The following is a 24354-nucleotide window of genomic DNA, read 5'->3' as shown; positions in this document are numbered from 1 at the left end:
TGGATCATCTCCAAATTTATTTCTGATCTTGTCTGTTATGTAACATTTAGAGTCCTTCCATCTGTCCACACTGAAGAAAAGTGATTACTGGAGTGCTTTTTCTTGTTGTTAAAACAGTTTGAAACTTAATAATCGTACTCAAAACAAAATTATTCTGACTTTTAAGCATATACACAGAATGTCAATTAAGTAATGATGAATATCTGAACAAACCTAATCATTTGCTAAAAACCCATCTTGTCACATAAAGCAGAATGCTGGAAGTTTAAAGTTTTCCTTAAAAGCTAGCCTGGGGAATGAGAAAATTTTCAGATTTCTCCTTGAGTGGAAGGATAAAGAGGACAGCAATTCCAAGAAAATAATAAATGCCCAAGGCAATAGTAGGACTAATGGATACTGGACATCTATGAAGGAGACTAGTAAGGTATAGAGAAACATGGAACAACCAGCTTTGGAGTCATGGAAGGTTCAAACAAACAAGCATAGATGCCTTGAAACTCAAAGGAAAATTCACAAGATACTCAGTGCTTCACAGCATGCTTTTCTTGCACCCAGGAACATTACATTGATGATAAATTCCTTTCTAAGAACTGTTGCAAGCCCTGACTCCCAGCTCCTTGGAGATTTCACTATACCAGCTAAAGTTTAAAAACAACAACAACAACCAGTAAAGATTAAAGACACAAAATGCTTGCATTTTATATTAGTCTTATAAGCACCAAAAAGCAAGAATTCTTTAATGAAAAAAGTATTAGTAAATTAAAATAAACTTATATTGTAAATCTGAGTGGTGCTCAGGAGGGGGGATGAGGAGGGGGCAGAAAATAAATACATTTATTTGAACAGAAAAGCCTACTAGCAGTCATTGGGTTATTTGGTTTAGGCTGTTTTTGATTTTTAAAAATAAAAATCAAAAACATTTTTAACCTTTATTCCTTATTTCATATTTTATATTAATCTTTTTAAAATTATTTTAACTAGAAGAGTATAAGTAAAGCACCTAAACATCAATTTACATTTTATTTCTTTATATCTCTGCAGAAAGCATTCTTAAGATTTGTTGCAAGATTTACTGTTGTCTGACAGCTGTCCTCTAAGTACTAAGGTAGTCACCATTTTCAGCAGGGCTCCTGGATGATTGAGATGAGCCAAGCAGTGTGACACGAATACCATTAAGGAAACTTATCACACATGAGAGAGCAAATTGCTACACTGTATCACAAACTTAGAGGAAAAGAACTAGAAGGATCTTCAAAATTAGCAATCATAGTGAAGCCCAATGGTTATCTTATTCTACAAGAGTACTTTCATCACTAATATATTTGTCTCACCAGATGTTCTCCACTCCTTGAAATACACAAAAATGGACCTAATGTGTTTTTCCAGTTCCCCCCCTCCCCCCACCCCTTATCTCACAAACACAAATCTTTCTACTGTACATTGGGAAAACCAAGGTAAGTGGAAAATGCTCTCTGCTTGTACAGTCTACTGCTATAAAAAACAACTTGTGAAGAAAACAAGAAATAACATGCATCTTTGTATTTATTTGCAATGACATGGAAACAGGCCACATTAAGATAAGGCAACAGCAGTTGCCTAGTAGAGGAAACCCTTCACCCACTTATACCCACTAACACCAAGTATTTCTCCACATTATGTTATTACTACTACTTGTACACATTTGCTCTTCGCTGTACTAGAAAATGATGCCACATTGCCTAAACTGTTCTCTGTAGAAAGTCTGTCAAGGACAGTTTGACACACAACAAAACTCTGTGTCCCACCATGCCTCAAAATTTCTGGCCTTCTAGTATCCTTGAGGCTTTGTAAGGACATCCGTGGATCACATGCGATAGCCTTAGAAGAACAGTTCTAGGGATGACAGATCCCTAACTTCAGCTGCTTACAGCTGTAGAGATGATTTATAGGTCAAAATGAACAGCTTAACCAAATGTCATACAAAGGAGCAACTGAATATAAAGTGTGACTATTTCAAAAGTGCCAGAGTTGTTCTAGTTGCCTTTCCAACTATTCCATCTCATCTCAAATAAAAGCAATTTAACGACTGAATATGGAAGCTGCTGCCCAATAGACCAGTTGGGCAGAAATAAATTTTAAAAGTGTTATAAAAACAAGCCAGGAGTATGATTCCATTAACTAAATGGGACTCAATAAATGGCCATCATTACTCATTGTTACTGTCCTGTTGAAAGAGGGAAAGACTAATTATGAATGGATTTGTTTGTGTCTATAGTTCTTTCATTTACAGGCTTCTGCCTCTATAAGAATAATTGCAAACTCAGAGTAGGTCTTCCTGAAATGCATTACTCACAAGGACAAAAATCATTCCAGAATTCCAGCTAATGACAAAGCGCTGCTCAGAATTAAAAACCAAGTTAATAGGCTTACAGTTATTTGTCACAGATTATTGATTAATCTTACATTCAGTATTACTTTCCACAGTGAAATCAATCCCATTCCTCAAATCAGACAGCTTATGCCTTGTCACTCCAATGTAATGAAATCAGCTATTAGATTCTGCAAGCTCAGTCCTGATATTGATTTTTGATAGCTCTACAGGTTGCCCTTTACCCAGAGATTCAGGAGGATAGTGACACCTGCAGGGTGGCATGGGCCCTACAACTGGCTTTCTTCGCTGAAGTACCACAGAACAAGGGATTCCTTATTAATATGAAGGACCTAAACTAACAAACAAACAAAAATCCCAAAACAAATAAAACACACTATAACAAACTAAAACAAACAAAAACAACCACCACCAGTAGGAACAAAGCTCTTCAGGTGACTTCTAACCCGCAACCTATTCTGAGGCATATGAATTCACTGCAATAGGCACTAATTTTGCTTGCCTGCATCTGGACCAAAAAAAATCCTTTTTAGCTATTTTGAGATAGACGTTTGGAATGCACTTTTTTTTTTTTTTAAACTCCAGTACAGAGCACATTTTTTGCCAGAGTCATCAGTGAGAAAACAGGATGAGAAATGGAAAATGTTCATAAAAACCATGGAGGCAGCTGTGTGAAGTGCAGGGTGCAGCCACCAGGAGTGGCTCCAGCTGCTACAGCATTTAGAAAACAGGAAATAATCCAAGAATTGTATGCCAAAAGAGGGATGTAATTCTGGAAGCTGTACACATTTCAGTGACAGCTTCCTGAGCTACAAAATGAAAACTAAGCCCAGTTAAAACTACCTCAGAGTTTGGGGATATTCAGTTGAAGGGGACTTGATGCTTCAAAGTTACTCATGGAGGATTAGATAAGAACACTGACTACTGGTCCATCTATTCAAGGGGGCTGGGCAACTACATTTGGGTGTATGTCACACCAACAGGCATGGTTGTTCAAAGGGATGTGAGAATGGCATAAAAGGTTGACTGTGACCTACATATGATGTAGGTGGATTCTGAACCAAAATTCAGACTTGGATCTGATCTAATCTACAAATCCTGTTGCTATTATTAAGCAGTATTTAAATGAGATAGTAAGCCTCCATTACTTCTGTGCAATTCAGTTTGTACACGTTTCATCAAAAAGTAGTTGGAGGAGAAGCTTAGAAGTATAAGGCGCTAACCTCAGTGGCTGGATACAGCTTGACTAGATTGACTTGTAGATGCAGGCTGAAAACCATTGCAATTTTTCATACATACAAAAGAGAAATTGCAAAAGAGAACTGTTTTATTTCAGATTCATTAGTTGCCTTCATCTTTATCTTCCTCCTATCCCTTGGTCACCTTCCACCAACAACAGAACAGGCAACCACAAAGTCTACAGAGATCACTGTCTCAGTACAGGCACATGTACATTCAATAACAGTTTAAGTATTTGTAGACTATAACTCAGTCATGATTTTAGCTTTTTAAACTCTTTCTGCTCTGTTGCCTTGTGTTAAGGATAACGCTAAAGACAACCTTCCATCATTGAGAATCGTCCATCTGACCGCCCCATTGACCAAGGTACACGCTGACAAACCAAGATGGTCAGCCTGTACAATGGCGTTTCACACTGCACCCCCGTCGTGAAGCCTTAATAAGGCTCAATTTCAGCCTCATAACATATACATTACTTCCGGAGCACCGGGGCGGCCCTACCTCGCGTTACACCGTCCGTGGTTTCTTGCCCGCCCTCCTAATACATCATTTCCCCCTCTCCATGCTCGATAAAGTATGCCCCGTTACATCCCGAACGCTAATCCTTAATCCTAATATAAAAATGTTAGTCTCTATAATTTAAACTTAATAAGTTATCTAAAAAGTGAGGTAGACAAGCTACAGAAGGTCCCGGTAGTGCGCAAATATGCTATATTAACATCAAGTAGCCTTTTCTACGATGATTATCAACTCCAAGGACTCTTGGTTATACAGTCTCCTCGTTCTTCTCAAGTTTATCATAACCCGGTTGGTAAATTTGTTGTCCCATACCTTTTTTCGTTAAACATTCTTTCTATCATACGCTGTAAACAACCCTGGACACACTGAAACAAACAAGGTAAGCAAATCATTAAAGCTAAAAAGAATAAAATACCTATGATTAATACTTTGAGAAACTGCTTAAGCCATGGGCCCAGATTACCAAACAGTCCCTCCAACCAGCTTCCGAATGCATCATCTATTGCGATCTTCTTCGTGTGTTCTTGCATCCATTCCAACTTCCTATGTATCGAATCGCTGTGGTCGCTCAGATTGAAACAACACATCCCTTCAAAGTCCTTGCACCCGTGCCCTTGAGCAAGCAGCAGAAAGTCAATTGCAGCTCTATTTTGAAGAACAGCGTGTCTGATGTTGTTAACGTCCATCAGGAGTTCCGACAGGACTGCTGTGGTCGATTAGACCATGTAACCCAAATATTTTCTGGTTGTGATGTTAAGTGAGTACCCTCTCCCGGTAATGAATGCAATTACACAAAGACACACAGCAAGTGATACAACAGATGTCCTTCTCGTTGGTACTAGCAGCAGTTCTTTATCTGTTCTTTTTCCTTTTTCTGAAGAGTCACTTTTATGAGCCTTTTGCTTCAGGCAATCCTTTATAACAGAAGTCAGCGCTTCCTTAGGCAGTTCCGATCCTTCTACTGCCCGTATCAATCGATTGGCAAACTCAGAGAATGACTCTGAGGGACCCTGCATAATCTCTGACCACGGGGCTACAGGCTCTGCTTTTCTTATAAAGTGTATAAAAGCAGAGGTAGCCGCCCCCGTGGTGGCAAGCAGCTCTCCTGGCGGAGGTCCTAAGCTGCCTCTCTGCAGATCAGCCAAATCCGCAGATGAACCTGAAAGCCTCATTTAAATCAGTTTTTGATCTCCCTCCTTCCCATTTGCTGGATGCTGTGGATCGCGCGCAGCCTGTGCTAAAACAGCTTTGAGTTGTATTATCCACTCCTCCTTCCACACAGTAAACTGTACTGGTTCGAGGGCTACTCTCATAAGGCTTTCAATATCATATGGGAGTAGGGGACTGGGGCTACGAGAGCCTCAAAGGCACTCATTGTCATCGGGGATCTCAATCCCTTTTTGTCAATCGCCTCTATAAACCGAGCAACTGCTTTTGCTTCCAAAGGTACCCAAACCGGTCCCTCCTGTTTGACTACAATTGGGAACACCGCCCAGTCCCGCTCCTTGAGCCCCACCTCTCGCATTGTATCGCAAATGTCAGTCCAATCAGTGGGCTTACGCGATATCTCTCGCTCCTCCCACTTCTCCCCCCTCCTCCGGGGAACCACGACCGACTGGGTGGGGACAGGCAATTCCTTCCGTTCCTCCCCTTTCTCCTCCCCCTTCGCGGGAGACGAAACCGACGGGGTGAAGGCAGACAGTACCTTTTGTTCCTCCCCTTTCTCCTCCCCCTCCTCGGGAGGCGAAACCAAAGGGGTAGGGGCAGGCAGTACCTTTCGTTCCTCCCCTTTCGCGGGATGAGGTCCCTCCTCCGGGGGCGGGTCTAGGGGTGGCTTAACGCCTCCACGGCGCGCCTCCCCCCATGACTCTCCCTCCCTCGGACAGGACCCACCCCCCTCAGGTGAACGAAAGCTCTGCAAACAGGGGTATAGGCGGGGATAATATGGCGGCGCCCTCCCCAGATGAGGCAACTTCCGCCATCCCTTCCGGAGTTGTTTCGGGCGCCGCCATGGCCATTGTGAAAACGGCCGGCGTGGTCGGCGCCATCTTGGGTACGGAGTCGCCGCAAGGGAGCGGTTCCTCCGCACCCTCCGGGACCCCAGACGTCCCGGAACCCACCCCAAAAACCCCATTCGCGACTGCCTGGATCTTTTTCTCCTCCTTAGCCGCTTTAAGCGCACCCAGGACCAAAACCCAGGTTTTTAACTCCTCCGCCTTATAATCGTTTGTTGCTCTTAGGAGCAGGGCAGCGGTGAAAGATTCCCACCGCTCCGAATCGAGCAAATTACAAGGGGAGGGTGAAAGCTCCGCTTCCTGCAAAAAAGTAATAACGGCAACAATCTCCTTCTTAGAAGGAGCATTCCTACCGCAGTGGGTTTTACAAACCCGTAATAGTACCTTTGTGACGGAATCCATGTTTTTTCTGGTGCTCGACACCGTACGTCCTCGCACCCTTTGTATATATACCCGGGCCCAAAGTCCCACGGTCTTCCACGGTCTTACCGCAGGATAATCAGTAGCTGCAGTCAATATATCGCCCCTCCGGCGCTTCCACGGGATCTAACCGTAGGATTCGCGTCCGTCTCGCGGTTAGCCGTCGCACACTCACTCTCAGGACGTCCTCACACGGGGCACCAATTGTTGCCTTGTGTAAGGTAACCTAAAGAACTACGTCCATCATTGAGAATGTGCATCTGACGGCCCCATGACCAAGTTACACGCTGATCACACCAATATGGTGAGCTGTAAAATGGCGTTTAATGAACCGTGTGAGACCCTTATATAGGGCTCCAATTTCAGCCTCATACATATACATTACCGAGCACGGGGAGGCCTATCGCGTTACATCCCGTGAGTTCGTGCCGCCTAATACATCACTGCTCGTATATGATAAACAAAATATAGCTTCTACTTTTTATTTTTCACATTACCTCTTGCTGCAGGAAAATATCCCTCTGTGGCTTTTTGTTTTTCGTGGCAGCCAGTTTGCAATACAGATGGCAGCACGCTTAGGTCAATTACAAACTACTGATTACTGGACTTTTAGATTCACCTGCTTCCCTGTAGCCATGGGCTCTTATGCTCCTACAGTACTCCAGGAAGGAATAACACACTCAAAATCGAAAGGGAATGCAGAAAACATGGAACATGTTCAAAATATTTTCTGTAAATCTGATTTTCAATGGTGGAAATTCAGTTCTGTCATTCAGCTTACTTTCATTAATAACTTCATGTTTCCACTAACATGACCAAGATCAGAATTTGATTTCAATGCTTAAATTTCCTACAAAAAACTTCTATTGTACACAAGTTGATGTAGGGACTTCAACAGGCCACAGAGTAGCTGAAATGAAAGGAAGGAAAAAAAAAAAAACAAACAAAGCAGAATGTCACACAATTGCTAGTAGATGAAGAGTCTGAATGATCTGAACACACAGAATAATGTTGCAGCCAGCCCTTTAGGGAAGGTAAAGGGCTTTGCTTGCTATAGAAAATTGCAGAGCACTGTACACAGTTACAGCTTGTCACTGATCACTGTGCCAAATCTTTCCCTGAGGTAACTTGAGCACTTTCAGAGGATTTACTCTAACAGTGAAATGGAACCCCAAACAAATAGAAACCAGCTCACAGAAACAAGCACCAAACCAGATCAAGAAAGAAAAATAACCCCTCAGCTATCAAACTATCAAGGTGTGGCTCCTAGCAGGGTAATTTTTCCATGCAAAAGGTCTGCTCCTTGCAAACTGATGTTTCTTCTGCCTCCACACTGTTTCTGTTCAACTCAGCAACGTTCAGTACACCTGCACAGGCAGTATTGCCAGGAGCCCCTCCAGCTCCCCAGGCAAGTTTGGGTCATCTCTTGCTTCTGTCTTTTTTCATCTTAGTCCCCACTGCAGCTGGTTGCAGGCAGCAGAGAGATCTAGACTACAACCAGCACTGGAAGCGCTACTGTCACCTCCAAACAGTCTTACCTTTCTCCTAGTTAAACTACCAGTTTTATCTGCTGCTCCAACACATGCTATTTTGGGGATGTTGCCTGATCCTTCCAGCCCAAAGTCCTAACAAGTTTGCAGGAGCTCCTGTGCAAATATCTGAGACATAGTCCTTAGCTGTGCAAGCAGTTCCTGGTGAGTGGAACTTGTACCCAGGGTGATTTTCTTCAAAAACAACCACCTGGTTTCCCAGGCATTGAAAGGTTTGTTAAAACATGTTTTCAAAGCTTTTTGGATGCCAGGAAACATCCCAAAGCCATGATTCCATAGTGGCCACCTTAAACATATTTTTAAAACATCCACCTTCCTACTGAAAACATACATTACAAAGTAATATCAGAAAGAAAGCAGCCCAAAGATTAGGCTCTTCTGAATTCAAGATAATAAATTATGGCATTGCTGCAAATAAGTTTATCTGCTCAACATATAAGCTCAACCAATCTGCAGAGTGCATTCAGCTATATTTTTGAGATACAAGATGGATTTTATTGATTTTTTTTAAAAAAATTATACTAAATTTTGCGCTGAAACAGTCATTATATTTTAACATCTCAGCAGGATACGCTGCTGCCTGCAGCACTGTTGTGATAAATCAGGCTTAGCACTGACAATTAGTTGTGCTGTTTGTTTATTTGTCCAAGAGCACATATGGAGGTTCACAAGTTATTCTGAAACTAGCAGGAGAAACCTTCTCACAGCCTCAGAAAAATTTTCCACAACTTAATCTAGATGTTACTTTGCTTCTCTCAAAAAGATCCATTAATGAGAATTATAGCCACCTAAACAAAGCTGTTTTGTGAATATGACTGCTCCACCGGTTGTTACAAAGTAAAATAAAAGAGGAAACAAAAGAGAAATCAGTTGGTCACATCATTTTGTTTTATTTTCTCTCGCTTTCCTATGAAAAGTCTGAGGTCACTGTGAGCCCAAGATACTCATTATATTGTTTCCCCTAGGTAATTCTGAAAAGGTTACAGAATGTCAGTAATCATCCCTTTTATGTCCTACTAGAAGTTTATGATTGAAGGATTACCTTGCTAATACATGTATAAATGAGGCTCTGACAATGTTAGTGGTATTTAAAAGAGCTCTGGCATTTGAAACATTTGACAACAATAGATTGTGCTGATGTACAGAACTACACTGGTATTATGCTGTTCTGAGAGTGAAGATTTTAACATCACCTTTCTTTTAATACTTAGCTTTTTAAACCCACAGTAAAATTGTTTCATACCAAACACTGAACAGAACATCAAAAAGCTGAATGTAACAGAGCAATTCAAAACTGTTGCTAATATGAAAAAACATCATTATTAGCTCATACTTAAAAGCTGTCACTGTTATCGTTACATATAAATGAGTGAATTTAAACTTTTTATTAATTATTATTACATTCTAAATAAAACATTTTAACTATTTTTGCTATGAAGTCTTTGAAACTGGCAGCAAGAAATACAAATGTAAGTAGGGCAGTGTCTGATCGTTTTCTTTTACATTTTTGACTGCTCTTCCAAGAATAACAGATACATAACAATTTTTAAGTCATGGGCAGGATGATATGTAATGTTTCCCTCTACTAAATAGAGTATCTCCAAAAGTAATGCCTCCTATTTATTTCCATGAAACTACAACAGATCCAAAGGGCACAGGAACACCACTCAACAGGGCAAATGCTCAGTTACAGAATGCTATTTATCAGCACATGAACCACCTTTAGCAATGCATTTTTGACTGTGATGAACAAGAGCCTCCATGCCACATTCAAAAATCTGCACCAGCAGAGGTTACTCATTGTAGCCACTGCTGAAAGACATCACACAAAGCTTCACTATACTCTTATACTATATCGCCTTGGCTACCTCTTCTGTTACTGATCAAAAATCCCACTTCTCCTATGTTACATGGGTTCTGTCTCTTGCCTCTTTAGTATTAAGCTGTTAAATCATACATAGTAACTGCAAACAGCTGATTTTCTTTCCATCATAACTACAATTTATAATAAACGTTAGCCATTTCAGAAATTCAAATCAGTCTTCACTACAGTTTTTTCAATTCTTATATCCTCAGGCATTAGTGTGCACTCCAATATGTACGTGACACATGGATGAGAACAAAAGTTGCACTCAGATTTAGCCATAACTTAACAAACAGAACTATGAAAGCTTCAGCAAAGGCAAACAAATTTTGTACCTCAGGAATTTTGGACTACCCAACAAGAACTGAGTGAACACTACAGTCATCGTCATATCCCAGCATGTGGTATCAGGCCTGGAATTCGAAAGTCACTGGTTATAGCACAGAAGACTCAAAGTCTCATATGAAATAGAAGTCTCAGTACACGATAATTATTCAGTTTACTTCATCATAATCAGTAGACAATATTTTTATTTTCTGAGCATGAATTCTGTAGCCAAACACCATCTCAATGCAGATAAGTGACAAGAGATACCAAAAATCTAGCTAGACACTCAGGTTACTAGGAATAAAAGGTTACAAATAAATTATATAACATTTTTTATTAGACTGTTCATTAGTTCCCATTTGACCAAAGCTCTTGAGAAAAATGCAATCTTAGTAGTGAAATAGGTATGGTATCTAACTTTTGCCAACTTTTGATTTGCAAGTAGAATGGTACTTCAAGACTGGTTTGTTCAAGATCTTACATGTCTGTAAGTAATTGTTTCTGAAAGTGATTTCATATCATTAAGATGATTTAGCACAGTCAAAAGGTTCAGTGTTTTGCAGAAGGGGCATATAACTAAATTTTGCTTTGGGATATGGAAATATCCCAACCAGCCCCACCAAACTAGACAATTTTAGCCAGGGTAGCAATAGCACAGTCTGCTTGCCTTGTTGGTGGAATATCCTTCAACTCTGGAAGAATAAGATACTATTCCCTATGAACATGTAACTCTCAAACCAATTCGGTGAGTTGTTCTGGTGTTTTACTGTTCTTTGTTTTGATTGAGTTGTTGGTTTAGTTTGCTTTTGCAAGGACATCCTTAAAGCAACAATGCCTGTAACAGTCCATTTTTGTTAAGGATACGAATACTTCCTCCCTCTCCCCCCATTAAACCTGCTTAGGTTTCTTGCACTGTTTTCAGTTATTAAGTGGTAAGCACTTTACTTGTTCATCCAATTAAAAAAGATAGGAGCGCTACGTCAATACTGCAGTTGACACATGAGCTCCCCGTAGTGTTTTCTGGATGAGGCTAGGAAAGCAGTCTAAAGGAAGGGCTAGGAAACAAGTATAAAATAAGGTTATATTTAAAATTACTTTTGAACAAAAGCAACTGTTAAATGGGATTTTTCTGCTGTTTTCAAATGCTTTAGGATAAATCCTGAAGTTAACTGTAGTACTATAATATATTTTTAAAGGAGTAAGCAAGACTGTAGAAGTGGGATCGTCTATTATAATGACTTCTACTTGTACACTTTACATTCTTGAACATGCTTTCAAATTGAGTACTGCTTGAACCATTTCTGGAAGTGATATTCACTCCTGATAACATTAACAGGACAGCAACTCAAGCAACAAAGCATAAGATGCAAGATAACATCCCTAAAACACAGACTATAAATGCGTTTAGCTGAATCCACCATTTCATATTGAATGAATCTTTTCTGGTTTATGCTATGAAATCTGATAAAACAAAAATCAAAAGCTGCTAACTCATGAAGTGAAAGGAGCAAATATTGCCTGAAGACTACATACAGTTGATCAGTTCTCATATCCTCCGCAAGAGACTAATTGAAACAGATTTTGAGGCTGACTCACAAAAAGAACAAGTGCATGCTTAGGCTACCATTTGCATATGACTTAGTTTTAATGCCACTTAAACTTAATAGAAGATATTAGTCATATCAAATAGCTCAAGATGAAGGTTTGTGAAAGCTGAGCTGTCAAAGAAATTGTTACTTAAAAGAAAATTTAAAAACAAAACTGCACAATACCTTTGATTTTTATCTAAAGCTGTAACTATAAACGATGCCACCAAATTACACTTCCAACTTTTAAGGTATATGAGTTACTTCCACCATGTTGTATGATATAAAGCAGAGAATATAGCTCCAATAACCAATTTTCAGACCACCCAAGAAACATATTCAGCAACTCTCAGTAATAAAGAAGGAATCACTTACTGGTTTCTGAGGAACAAGACTTGCTGAAAAGCACCCCTAAGAAAATGACCTCCAAGTAGAAACATTCTTCTTCTAGCTGCCAGCCCTTAAATGAGAATTCACACAGGTGAATTGTTTGCACCTGTGCTCTCAGGGCTGGCCACACCCCCTTCACCAGGTGCTTAATCACTGGTTCCGGCTATGACCTAACAATTCCCATATGCTTTCTAGTACAAACATACTGGAAAAAATACAGCAGTCCATTATAATTAAAGAATAACTAAAGAATTTGTGGTAGTTTCATACCTTTTGTGTGAAATGATAGAACTGAGAGTTTATCTGCTATTCCTCTTATCTCTTCATTTCTCTTGGTTAACAAAGTTAAATTCAGGAGACTATATATATATAAAAAAAAAAAAAAAAAAAAAGGAACAAAATAAGAAAAAAAAATCTCTTTTGGAAAATAGTGTTTGATTAAATTGATATGCAGAATCTAAATATGTGGAATCTAAAACTATGAAGAAAAAAACCTGCTATACTGACTTCATAGACAATAAGCTTGTTTTACTTACCCTGAAATTAGCTACCATGCTCATGATTGGGGGGCGGGAAGAGAGAGAGAAAAAAGCAGAAAGGGTTTTAGAGCCAGATGTATACTCCATAATAAACTGTTCAGGTCAGCCTGGTTATCATTGAGCTGGAAAATGAACCCTTAGTATTTGTTTTCCATATGAAGTGGAAAGACCCTCACTTCCTGATGAAATTATCTGGTTAGATTTGCTTTGTTTCCTGTGCTGTCCCACACAAAAGATATCTCAGAAAAAGTCTGTATACATATTTCGTCTGGTCACTGGCAGAATAAGATGTATAGGACTTGATTGCAATCCAGCGTTGGGTTATGGCTCCCTTACACTCACAATGTATCATGATGGCATTCCCGACTGGAGGGGAAAATAGACTCATATTACCTCAGCCAGCATAACAGAAGCTGCACAAAGCATTGGGTAGAGTATCCTAACAATACACCACTCGTAGGCTATGCATGATTAACTTCAGTCTCTGAGTATGGTGGATGCTAACTGTTTTTGTTAGGACATTTTTCACTTTCATGAGGTGCATCACATATTTATTACATCAGTCAAGATGGAGGTGAGTTGAACAGTGCTAAGTGGGTGTGATTGAGTCCTAGTGAGTGTGAAGAAGACTGAAGTTGGACTGAGGAAAAAAAAAAAATAATCTAAATAGAACATACAAATTTCAGAGACCATTGCAGTGAATTACAGTACCATCAGAGGGGGAAAAGGGGTTGTTAGAAGAGGGAGCAGCTGCAAGGTGAGGGATAATCTGCTGAGAAGTAACAGCAATAGGTGTGGAAAAAGGGAAAGTCTGCTTACTTTAGGAAGGCCAATACAGCCCTTAGGTAAACAGAGGTCTCTAAACAATCCACTCTTGCCTCCCCTGACATCCCTTAATTAAGGTCTGCTTGCACCTGAGATCGCCTGGCTTGGCCCTGCCTTCTCACCAGGTGCTCAGTCACTGTTTCAAACCATGACTTAGCATTCCTGCACAGAGGTAAATACTAAATACTCTAAAAGCAATTATTTCAGAAATTTCATTTTTCTGATATTAAGTAGGCATAATTACAGCCCCCACATCTACATCCACTAGAAATGTGTTCACTTTTATTGGGATAACCTCAAGACACTTTGTAAACACAAAATAATCATTCTTATGAAGTCTTCTGAGATAGTTGATTTTCATCATTCATCTTTGAAGAGAAATTGAAACACAAAATTATTTAAAAATTTTCCCAATCATGCATCAAGAAAGTCCCAGATCTGAAAATAGGACACACAGGCCCTCTGTGCCATAGTGTAACTATTATATTTCCTTTCCTTTTGCTTTTTAAAATAATCAAAAACACACAGCATAATGGAATTCTGAATCATATTTCAGCAAATTCAGTAATAAAGAGCTGATGATGAATAACATATTTTTTTCCTTGCTCTACCGAATTATTTTCAGTGTTTGCTCCATTTGTACTTCTTCTATAATTCTGACAGCAATTTCTTTGGAAAGAAATCACTCTAATCCAATTTACATCATTCATTTGATGTGCCTTTCTTTGTCCATCAAATCTGTGCATTCTGATTCACTTCCTGACTCACTGCAGTTTTAAACTGGTGTCACTCAACTGAAATCAGTTTTGTCTGGGTGGGATTTTGCTGCTTTCAGTGAAAAGCTGCATTTACTTGCTACTTGCCTAAAATAGAGTCTAAGGAGGCAGGAGGGGGAGAGAAGAGGAGGGGGATAAGGAAGGGAGTATTGTTTGGTTGGATTAAGTGAAAAAAGGAAAAAGATGAAAGGTTCTTGTATCAGATTCAGACATTTTCAATAATTTGTTAACATAAAAGTATTTTTAGACTAGAACTTAGTTCCTCTGAGGAGCTAGCTTCAAATTCAGGTCAGGTTAAGGTTAAAACTGACTTGATGGACATCTTGAACAAATAATTGTTTACATTACACAAGTACAGGAGTCCCGAGAATCCATGGTTCCTGCTAATATATTGTAAATAGCCCCTGTCCTCAGGAGCCTGATTCCATGAGTAGGACACAGAAAAAAAGAAGAGGATGTCTCCCTCCAGAGGGCTGAAGTTTGCGTCCCAGTTTCAAAATCAATTAAATGTATGACAAAAACAAGTATAGAACAGAAAACAAACAAACAAACAAACAAAAAAATCACCCCAGACGGGAGAATGGAGAACTACTACAATCACATGAAATTCTGCTTTATCCAAAGGTTTTCAAAGGTCAGTTATTTCAAGACACAGATCCACTGAATTCCAGTGAGATGATCTGACAAGACTTCCACAGGTCTTTGTCCAGTTCCTATGACAACTTTGCTCTTAAGAATTCTATGGTTACATTCACATAAGAGCACACTCTAAGTGATGATTTCAAAACCAGTAAGAAACTTGCAAAGCCTGTGCACGCATCCCTACTTTGTTCCTTTCTCCAACTACATTCAATTTCAGCTGCAGATAAATTTGCTATGATTCCAGAGTGCTAACATATTCAGCCGGCAAGAACCAACATACTCCTGCTCTCTTCATCTTCCCCAGGTTTTCCTTTAAAAGGTCAGCAGCTACATAATTCAGTCCCCATACTTGTTAAAGGTCCACTTGGAAAGAATGATCCTTAGCTTTCAGCTGGGATCCTGCTGAGGCTCACAGTGAAGTCACAAAAGGAGTATGAACAACTGCTGGCTAGGTGTTGCCTCACTGGTCATTTCAGTACTGAGACTCTTTTAAAATTACAGTTAACCAAGTCCTTTTCAGTAGTGATGGGAAGGGAGACTGTAGTCTCCAGCCAGTATAGATTGAAGATCTTTGCATCCACAGAATTCACTTGTGGTACCATTTTGTGGCATCTCCTAAATTAAAACTCTGGAACCAGCTATCTCTGAACACTGTTTTCAGTTCTCATGAAGGTAGCCTCAGTAGAAAAGCGCTCATTTTTAGACTGAATGAAGTCTGAAAAACAAGGAAGGAGATGTTCAAGAAACCCGAGATGGGAGAGGGGGATCAATTTTATGAGGCATTTTCCAAACTATAGAGCTTTGCTGTAGGGGGTTCTTCATCTCTATTTTTCAGAAAATTATTTGGTTTAATTGTTTTTAAATACTTTCAAGGAGAGATTTGTACTTGGTAGATCCAGAAATGGGAAAAAAACATTATGTGATTGTCATTTACATTACTTGAACTCTTTTCTAACTCAAAAAAAGAAAAATCTACTTGTGAGAGATAGCCTGAGCCATCCACAGGAAAAAAAAATTTGCTAACACCACTACACAACACTTTAGTATCACGCTCCCTAAGCTAGAGTTCAAGTCCTATAATATCCAATTTGTAGTAAGACTGTAAGCAGAACTGCTCAAGTCCTGTGCACTGGTGCTTTCTCACGATCAAAAGGAAAATATCCCACAAAACATAACAAAGTGATAAAAAATACTAATAAGAATCATGGTATCTTTCTTAAAAGGCATGGCTATGTGCTAAAGTGATAAAGCACGTGCAACAGTAGAAACATGTTTACCACCAAGACGTGAGTCTAATTTAGGTTCTTAGATTAAATATTAAAGGAAATCCTTACTCTAAAGAGAGCTAAGGCCCCTCACCACCAAAAGCACAATGTAAAGGGGCTTTTCTGTAAATGGAAAAGAAAAATAACATATTTGATGACATATTATCCAAAAAATTATACAACAGGACACAGGCACAGCAGAGTACTAAATAAATTGAGATTATTTGTAAATATTTGTACAGCACATTCGGATCTCAATTCGGATCTGAATTGTACAGCAATTCGGATCTCAACAATTAAATGAAATAAAAAATTGCTTTGCAGTGAGTCAGTCATATGAGCAGCCACACAAGACTCAAAAAAAACAAAACAAAAAAAAAAAACCCAAACAAACAAAAAAACAAACAAAAAAAAACCCAAAAAAACCCCACCAACCCATACCCCCCTAATAATAATAATAATAATAATAATAATAATAATAATAATGAGTATTGGTGGAAATATTCCCAAGCTCGTGATTCACAATGAATTCTAGCACCAAGTTGCTGAACTTTTTCATGTTATTCAGTACATTACAGATTAGGCACCACTAAACATGGATAGAAATTGGTGGTGTTAATATCAAAGAATTTCATTATTTTTGCTCTTAAGCAAACATTTAAATTTTCATCAAATATTTTGCATTTTCAGTTAACTCAAAACGTTTCATAATGACTATTTGCCATCATTTTGCTGTCTTAAATATGCAAAAAAAAAAAAAAAAAAGAAAAAAAAAGAAAAGAAATAACATAACAATCTCTTCCTTAAGGCCTATGATGAGCCAAGGATAGTTAAAATGAATAATTCAACTGATATGCATCTCAAAACATTTCTAAAGTCCACACAAGAGTTCCAAAATAAAAACAAATATGCAAAAAACAACACCAACAATAAACATGATTAACTCAAATGTCTTTAGTGATTTTTTCATTCCTGAATAACCATTGAAAGTGTGAAAACCTTCATCAAAATAATTGTTATTTTTAAAAATAATAAATTTATTGCTGCTGCAACAGCACTTAACAGTGGATCCAGCAGGATTCCCTTTACTGCAAAAGTTGCAGGGCACTTTCTGTAAGATTTCCATAAAGCAACTCTCCATCATGGTTTGAGTATACTAAATTAAGGAATATTAAGATGATACTGTAAAGGCACAAGTCAGGGAGAATTTCTGATAAGGGCTAACATGAAGACAACAATAAGAAATGTCTATAAGTTAATGGCTTTTTTATTTTCATTTAAAAGGTATACATGAATTGCTATTGAGGTTTTCATTGCTGTTTTCTTAAAGATAACCTCTACCTGCTCAGAAAGTTATCTATTAGCACTTCAAATCCTACTAAAGTACATTAACAGACCATATACCATGAATCAAGGCATGTGAAATGAGTAAGAGCTTTTGCAAAGGGATCAGATGTTTATGGGCTTCAGCTTTGTGTGTGTACATTCAGGTTTCTAAATCCTTTTGCATGTTCTCTGGGCTTCAAATGCAGTAGGAATATGTTATTTAAATAAATCAAGCTTAATTCTGAAGTTGTTAATTGCACAAAGGATCAGCGACAGCATTCTCTTACAAGAGAAAACAAGGAGTATAACATCATTTTTTTACATACACTTAACATTAGAAGGAATTTTACCGTGATGGAACATATCTTAGAGTTTACATTCTAAACCAGAGCTAGTTAAAAAAGGAAAAAAAAAAAAAAAGGAAAAAAAAAAAGAGAAGAAAAGAAAAGGAAAAAAAAGAAAAAAGAAAAAAGAAAAAATGAGTGAAAACTTTTAAAGAATGAAGCAAAAATCAAAAGAAAAAAGAATTGGTGCACATTATTCTGTATCCTGCCTTTATAACCCAGTTAACCTGAAATACCAGTAGCTTTAAAGTTTTACCATGATATTAAATTAACTGCATAAAAATTTATAAGCAACTAAATAAGTTATTTATAATACAAAGTTTTGCATGCTAACTGGCAAGAGGTAATTATGTCTACTGTCACAAATATGATATCACGTTAGGTCTGTAACCTTGCTATCTTCCTGCACCCTACTCATAATTAATACAGGAATTGGATGCATATGTTTTGCAGTTCACAAGAGGAAAGGTAATAGTGACTAATTGCCCTCTACTATTGTCCAATATTATTCCACATAAAAATGCCAATTATATGGCTGTCCACGTGGCACAAATCTCAGGCAAACATTTTGGTAACCAGCTGGTATTTCTAGACTGATGATGTGATTGCTGGAGAACAGGAAAGCATCTGTAGGGTTACTAGTTCATCCCTACATTGTGGCTTAGTTTTGGATATGATTCTGTCACAGCTGGCTTCTCTGGCATGAAAAAAGGAGGCTGTTATGTGATTGTAATGGCTGCAACCATCCTTACTTAAGTACCCAGCAAAATCATCAAGGCTTTTCAGATGGCGACAACAGAAACTGTCTTTGTACCAAAGGAAAAAAAAAAAAAAAAAAANAAAAAAAAAAAAAAAAAAAACCCCCCCAAAAAAACAAAAAAACCCCCACATTTTGTTGTTCTTGCTATCGTATAAATCAGAAATCCCAGCTGGACACACAAAGAAAAAATATTAATAGGTTGTTAATGACATGGTTTAAGGGACTTGACTAGAACACCCAGGAACTCCACAGCATATGCAAAAGATAGCAAACAGTTTAACACAGCTTTCTAATGCAAAAACTGTGGAAGCCAAGCTCTGCAGTCCCCCATAGACAAACACCCTCATTTGTTCTTCAATAATCTTCAATCCTGTTGATCAAACCCTTTTTTTTTGCACACTCTGGGAGTAATACCTGCAGATAGTTGGTATGGATATTTGATAGTTCAGGAATGCCCAACAGTTTATTACACTTTAGAAATGTAGCAAAATAAAGTCAGATCCAGAAAACATGAAGAGACAAGGGACTAAGGAAGAAGGGATCACTGGGTCTGTGCTTGATTCTCAACAGCTGGTAGGAAATAAGCACCTGAAGCATTAACCAAGAAGGTGCTGAAGTACCTTCTTGAGGTAAGCTCAATAATCGCCTAAGGTCAGGAGAAATGTAGCACTGAAAAACAAGTTGAAAAATTCTTTTTAAAACCCAGAAAACACTTCTATCCTTTGTGGCTCTAGCTGGAAGGCTTGGGATTATGCTACGGGAAGGAAGAGAACAGGTCTGATAGCCAAAACAGCTGGAACCTAGGTAAAACTAAGTAAAATTTTGACTTCAGATTTCCTCACCCTTAATTGTTCATAAGCAAAGGATTTAATTGCTGTGCATAAAGTTCAGTTATAAATGGTTATAAAAAGCTTTACAACATCATTATTACAAACTGTGGAAATCTTCTAATTTCATGTTCCCTTTAGTTTTCAGCTCTTTATTTTTTCCTCTTTGAAGGTTTCTCCTGGTCCTCGGTAGCTTATTTCCTTTCAATATTATCAGAGCCTCACTGACAGCTCATACAGGGATTTTGAAAAACACTATCAGTTGATGTTTACTCTTCACTATTCGATTTCAGAGTAAATTTGATTATTGCAAAAAGAAAGTTAAAAAACAAAACAACAAAAAGAAACACACTCCACAAACAACAAAGAGACTATTCTATTTATGTAGAAGTGAGGCATGAGGGTTGCTTTTGCACTGTACTTCTCCAGTGCAATGTTATTTGATGTCTCTTAAACATGAACTTGCTTTGCTGCATAGTGAGATAGTAATGAACATACAGGTTGTTTACATCATCATTTTTGCTTTTTGGCTTTGTTATTTCTTGGTAGCTCAAAGTTCCATCTCAATGATGGCCTAGAGGCTAATTACGGTGGGCTTGTTACTGTGTTCTAAAAAAATCCTAATTTCCGTGCTCACTGCTCGTAAGTTTCCTTTGCTTTCAGGACACTAGTATTTGCAGATCAGTCACCTACCACATCAAAAGTGTTGATGCTCAGATTTTGTTCTGCTAGAGCTTTCATTTCCAATCTAATCTAATGTGAACTGTCTGTAAATATATAGAAGGCACAAGCAGGTCATCGTTTATACCTGCTTTTCAGGCCATATGCAGCACCGGAGAACTCAACAAGCAAAGTTTTCTGTGCACTCCTTAGCTGTATGCTTAAAGAAATTGGATCTCTATGTCTTGTAAATATATTAAAGATTCAGGACCAAGAGGAAGAGGCAACTGGACTGTGTTCTGAAGAGATTAATAATTTCATATCATCAGAGCTATGGCTCCTTTTCCACTGAAATTAGAGGTGGTTTTCCTGTGAAAACATTAACTGAATAAATAAGACCCAGAGTACACAGACTCCAAAGCCCACAGCTCCCACCTCATCTTCTCCCCTCACTGTCTGTCTAATTCATGAACACAGCACTGATGTGATACATCAGATGGATCACCTAACCTGGAAAGTGATGCTAGGTGTAAATGTCCTTTTTTTTTTTTTTTTCCTCCTAGCCAAACTGCAAAGGATTTGAACCCCAACTCCACACACAAAAAAAGGAGACTTTCTCACTGAGAAGGATAAGACAATTTAGAAGGGCAGATGACAGACTGAGAAACTGGGATGCTCTCAGCTGTTAAAATAATTTAGAAGAGGTAAGGAGAACACTGCGAATAGAGCTCACCTCAAGGAGCATAGCCAGCACTCTGTTTTGAGTGGGCATGAAATCATTACTTTTTGGAAGGGTGGGAAACATGTTAGGACTTTGCAGTGGCTGTATCAGAGAAAGGACAGAGATAGATAGGACATTAATGCAAATAGATAATAAAATCTAGGAGGATTTTAGGGAGCTTTGGAGTTTTTCAGCATTTGTTTTATTGTCACTTTTGAAGGGTTTTTAAGCATCCATAAAGAGAAATTTTTCCAGCCATGACCCAGACACTCAAGTATAGTTATGATTCACAGCCATGGAGCTTATCATGATGTTATCATCACAGGCTTCAATGAATACCTTCAAATGGCCATAATTAGTACTGCACTGTAAATTCATATACAGCTTTAAAAATATTATGAAACAGTACGTCTCCTCCCTAGAGATCAACAGCCTATAAGTAAGTCATTTTCCCAGACACAGCACAAGCATGATTAATTTAGCTAACAGCCAACAAGGACATGTTAATTACTTCTTTCCAACAGTGACCCATGTGAATGTAAAAAAAAAAAAAAAAGGAACATCTCAAAACACAGTTCTGAAGACAGGGCTAAAAGAAGATGCAAGATTTGAAGCTGTGAGCCCAGTTGCAGTTGCTGGAGTACATGTATCAGTGGCGCCAACAGAAAAAACCTATTTACTTGTAACCATAGAATCACCAAGGTTGGAAAAGACCCGCAGGATCACCCAGTGCAACCATCCATCAATCACCAATAGTTCTCACTAAACTATGTCCCTCAACACAACATCCAGATGTTCCTTGAACACTTCCAAGGTCGGTGACTCCACCACCTCCCTGGGCAGCCCATTTCAGTGCCTGATCACTCCTTCAGAGAAGTAGTATTTCCTAATGTCCAGCATGAACCTTCCCTGATGCAGCTTGAAGCCATTTCCTGTAGTCCTATCCCTAGTTACACAAGAGAAGAGGCCAACCCTCAGCTCACTACAGCCTCCCTTCAGATAGTTATACAGAGCAATATGGTCTCTCCTGAGCCTCCTCTTCTCCAGACTGACCAATCCCAGTTCCTTCAGCTGCTCCTCATATGTTCTGTGCTCCAGACCCCTTACCAGCTTTGTTGCCCTTCTTTGAACATGCTCCAGGGCTTCAATCTCTTTCTTGCAGTGAGGGGCCCAAAACTGGATGCAGTACTCAACATGTGGCCTCACCAGTGCTGAGTACAGGGGGACAGTTACTTCCCTGCTCCTGCAAGCAACACTGTTTCTGATACAGGCTGTTGGACTTCTTGGCCACCTAGGCACACTGCTGGCTTATGGTCAGTCAATCTATACCCCCAGGTCCGTTTTCTCTACACAGTCTTCCAGTCACTCTGCCCAAGCCTTTAGCATTGCCTGTGGTTGTTGTGGCCAAAATGTTGTGGCCAACCCAGCATTTGGTCTTGTTGAACCTCATCCCATTGGCTCCAGCTATGTTCAGTTATTTACCGTGAGAAATCCAAATGAACAGAATCTAAGACAACATGGCTAAGTCTAGATTTGAGGACTGTGTTATAAGAAAAACAAACAAACAAACAAACAAAAACCAACCAGTAAATTATGATATGTTATAGGGGAATAAGGGGAGAAAAACAATTATCAACTCTCTTCCTCTAGAAACATACTCTATACACTTATATAATCTTAAGAAAGAGCTTACAAAATGTTCTGTTTTGGCTAGAATATAATCCAGAAAGCCTCCATCAACTTCTGTCTTTTATCAAACCTTTGCTACTAGTAATTTTTTAAATTTTATTTTAAATTCTATCCTACCACACCACAGCCTTTGTAATTTAAGATAATGATCTCTTTTATTTTCTAGTCCCATATGGCTTCCTGGCAAAGATGTTGATCTTACCCTTTCATCTCAGTTACTGTTATTACAATCTGCCACTCATTAATTGACACATAATTGCTTGGCTGAATGTTAGTTCTACCTTACCCATTTCAAGACAACTAGGTCAAATTAAATTCTCCTGCAGAAAAAAAAAAAAAAAAAAAAAAAAAAAAAAAAAAAAAAAAAAAAAAAAAGAACTAAATCTTTTTCAAGTTCAGAGCTTCAGATTTCCTAGAGCATAGCTCTTAAGAAGTACATGGAGAAAATACCATTCACTTTTAAAGATGTTTCTGTGTTCCCCAGTTCTGTTTTCCTTCAAAGGCAATTCACTTTTAGCTTAGCAGCTAGCCTCTTGCAGCAGAGAGTGAACGGTGGGGACCAGCTCTATTTCTTAGCTATTTTCTTAAGTCATCCAGGTGCTTGAAGTGCTTTGTGGGGAAAACAAAGTACAAATATCGAGACCTGTGGTTTATCAGCATTAACTCCCACTTATTTCTGAAATAGGGCCAAGCAAGAGACCTTATGCATAACTACCACTGTGAAAGCTGAAGAAGAGCTGCCTTTTATCTGCAATTAGAGACAAACATTGAACACCATGCAAGCTAGAATTTGGCTGGAAGAAAATGCACCTCTGTCAACATAACTAGAGGCTCAGCCATCTTCTGATTATTAATGTGCCCTAGAAATCTGCAGAGGCTGATTAGACTCGAACAATGAAACACCAATGGCCTACTCAGGTTTCCATTTCCTGGGAGTCTGGACATTCTTTACCTCTGGAATCGTCCAGCCTTCAGCACTTGGTGAAAGCAGAACAAATGTAATGTGCATACAACCACAGCCAAATGGCAAGTTTATGCCTCTTCAGTCTATCTCATCAAATACTCAGAAATCATCAATTCTCGCGTTAGCTGAAGGCAGATCTGTATTTTGCAAAGGTTTGTTGAATGCTGAGGTTACTGGAGTATGAGAATTTTACCGCAAAAAGATTTTTGTAAAACGTTGACAAATTTATTCTTAATCCTTGCTTTAAAAAGCCAACAATATTTTGTTACCCTTTCCAACTGCTTGTAGCTTCATCCTCCTATTCTTCAGAGCTCACAAGTCTAGACTGTGGTTCTTTTTTGCCTAAGCACAGAAGACAAATTTCAGAGCAGATCTGAGAGGCCTCACAGGCTTTTTTCCCTTTGCTCAGGCATATCCCACATGCAGCCCGGCATAGCTCAGAATGTGGCCACCCCCTGCACCTCACTAGAAAGGCAGTAGCTCTTCCCTGCAGAGTGACCTCTGGCATGCAACCATCGCTCAGCAATACCCAAAGCATTGGTCAGCTGTGCCAGCTGAAACCAGGGTGTAGGGAGGGCAGTGCTGTGCAGCATTGACTCAAATGGTGGCAAATAATTGTGTGCACTTTCATACATTGGCTCTAAACAGTGAAGAATATGAAGCCATGTTTTCCATTCTGATAAGGGAATTTGAGAATAGGTTTGAAGATTAAAAAAAATAAATAACAAAACCATAAGT

General features: G+C 38.8%; 1 protein-coding gene across 2 annotated transcripts; it reads right to left on the bottom strand.

The window, feature by feature from the left end:
- Positions 1-4703: 4703 nt before the first annotated feature.
- LOC107315164 lies at positions 4704-7026 on the bottom strand. Of its 2 annotated transcripts, none has more exons than XM_015865231.2 (2): positions 5544-7026; positions 4704-4980 (listed from the first exon to the last, which is right to left on the bottom strand). In XM_015865231.2, the coding sequence occupies exons 1-2, from the start codon at positions 6258-6260 to the stop codon at positions 4843-4845; spliced, it is 855 nt and encodes a 284-aa protein (XP_015720717.1). In that variant the 5' UTR covers positions 6261-7026; the 3' UTR covers positions 4704-4842. The 2 variants fall into 2 exon arrangements, with proteins under 2 accessions (XP_015720717.1, XP_015720718.1); XM_015865232.2 differs by having other exon boundaries at positions 4704-5002; positions 5566-7026.
- Positions 7027-24354: the final 17328 nt, after the last annotated feature.

This window comes from Coturnix japonica, chromosome 5 (genome assembly GCF_001577835.2).
Source record: "Coturnix japonica isolate 7356 chromosome 5, Coturnix japonica 2.1, whole genome shotgun sequence".
Classification (NCBI taxonomy): Eukaryota; Metazoa; Chordata; class Aves; order Galliformes; family Phasianidae; genus Coturnix; species Coturnix japonica.
This window is presented reverse-complemented; position numbering and strand designations above follow the sequence as displayed.

What these genes read in the sequence shown, in the direction of transcription:
- LOC107315164 (XM_015865231.2), bottom strand. Translation starts at nt 6,260, where the DNA reads ATGGGGTTTTTGGGGTGGGTTCCGGGACGTCTGGGGTCCCGGAGGGTG. An exon ending in CAAAAGCAGTTGCTCGGTTT is followed by an intron (nt 4,981 to 5,543) that starts ATAGAGGCGATT and finishes AAAAGAACAGAT; the next exon opens with AAAGAACTGCTGCTAGTACC.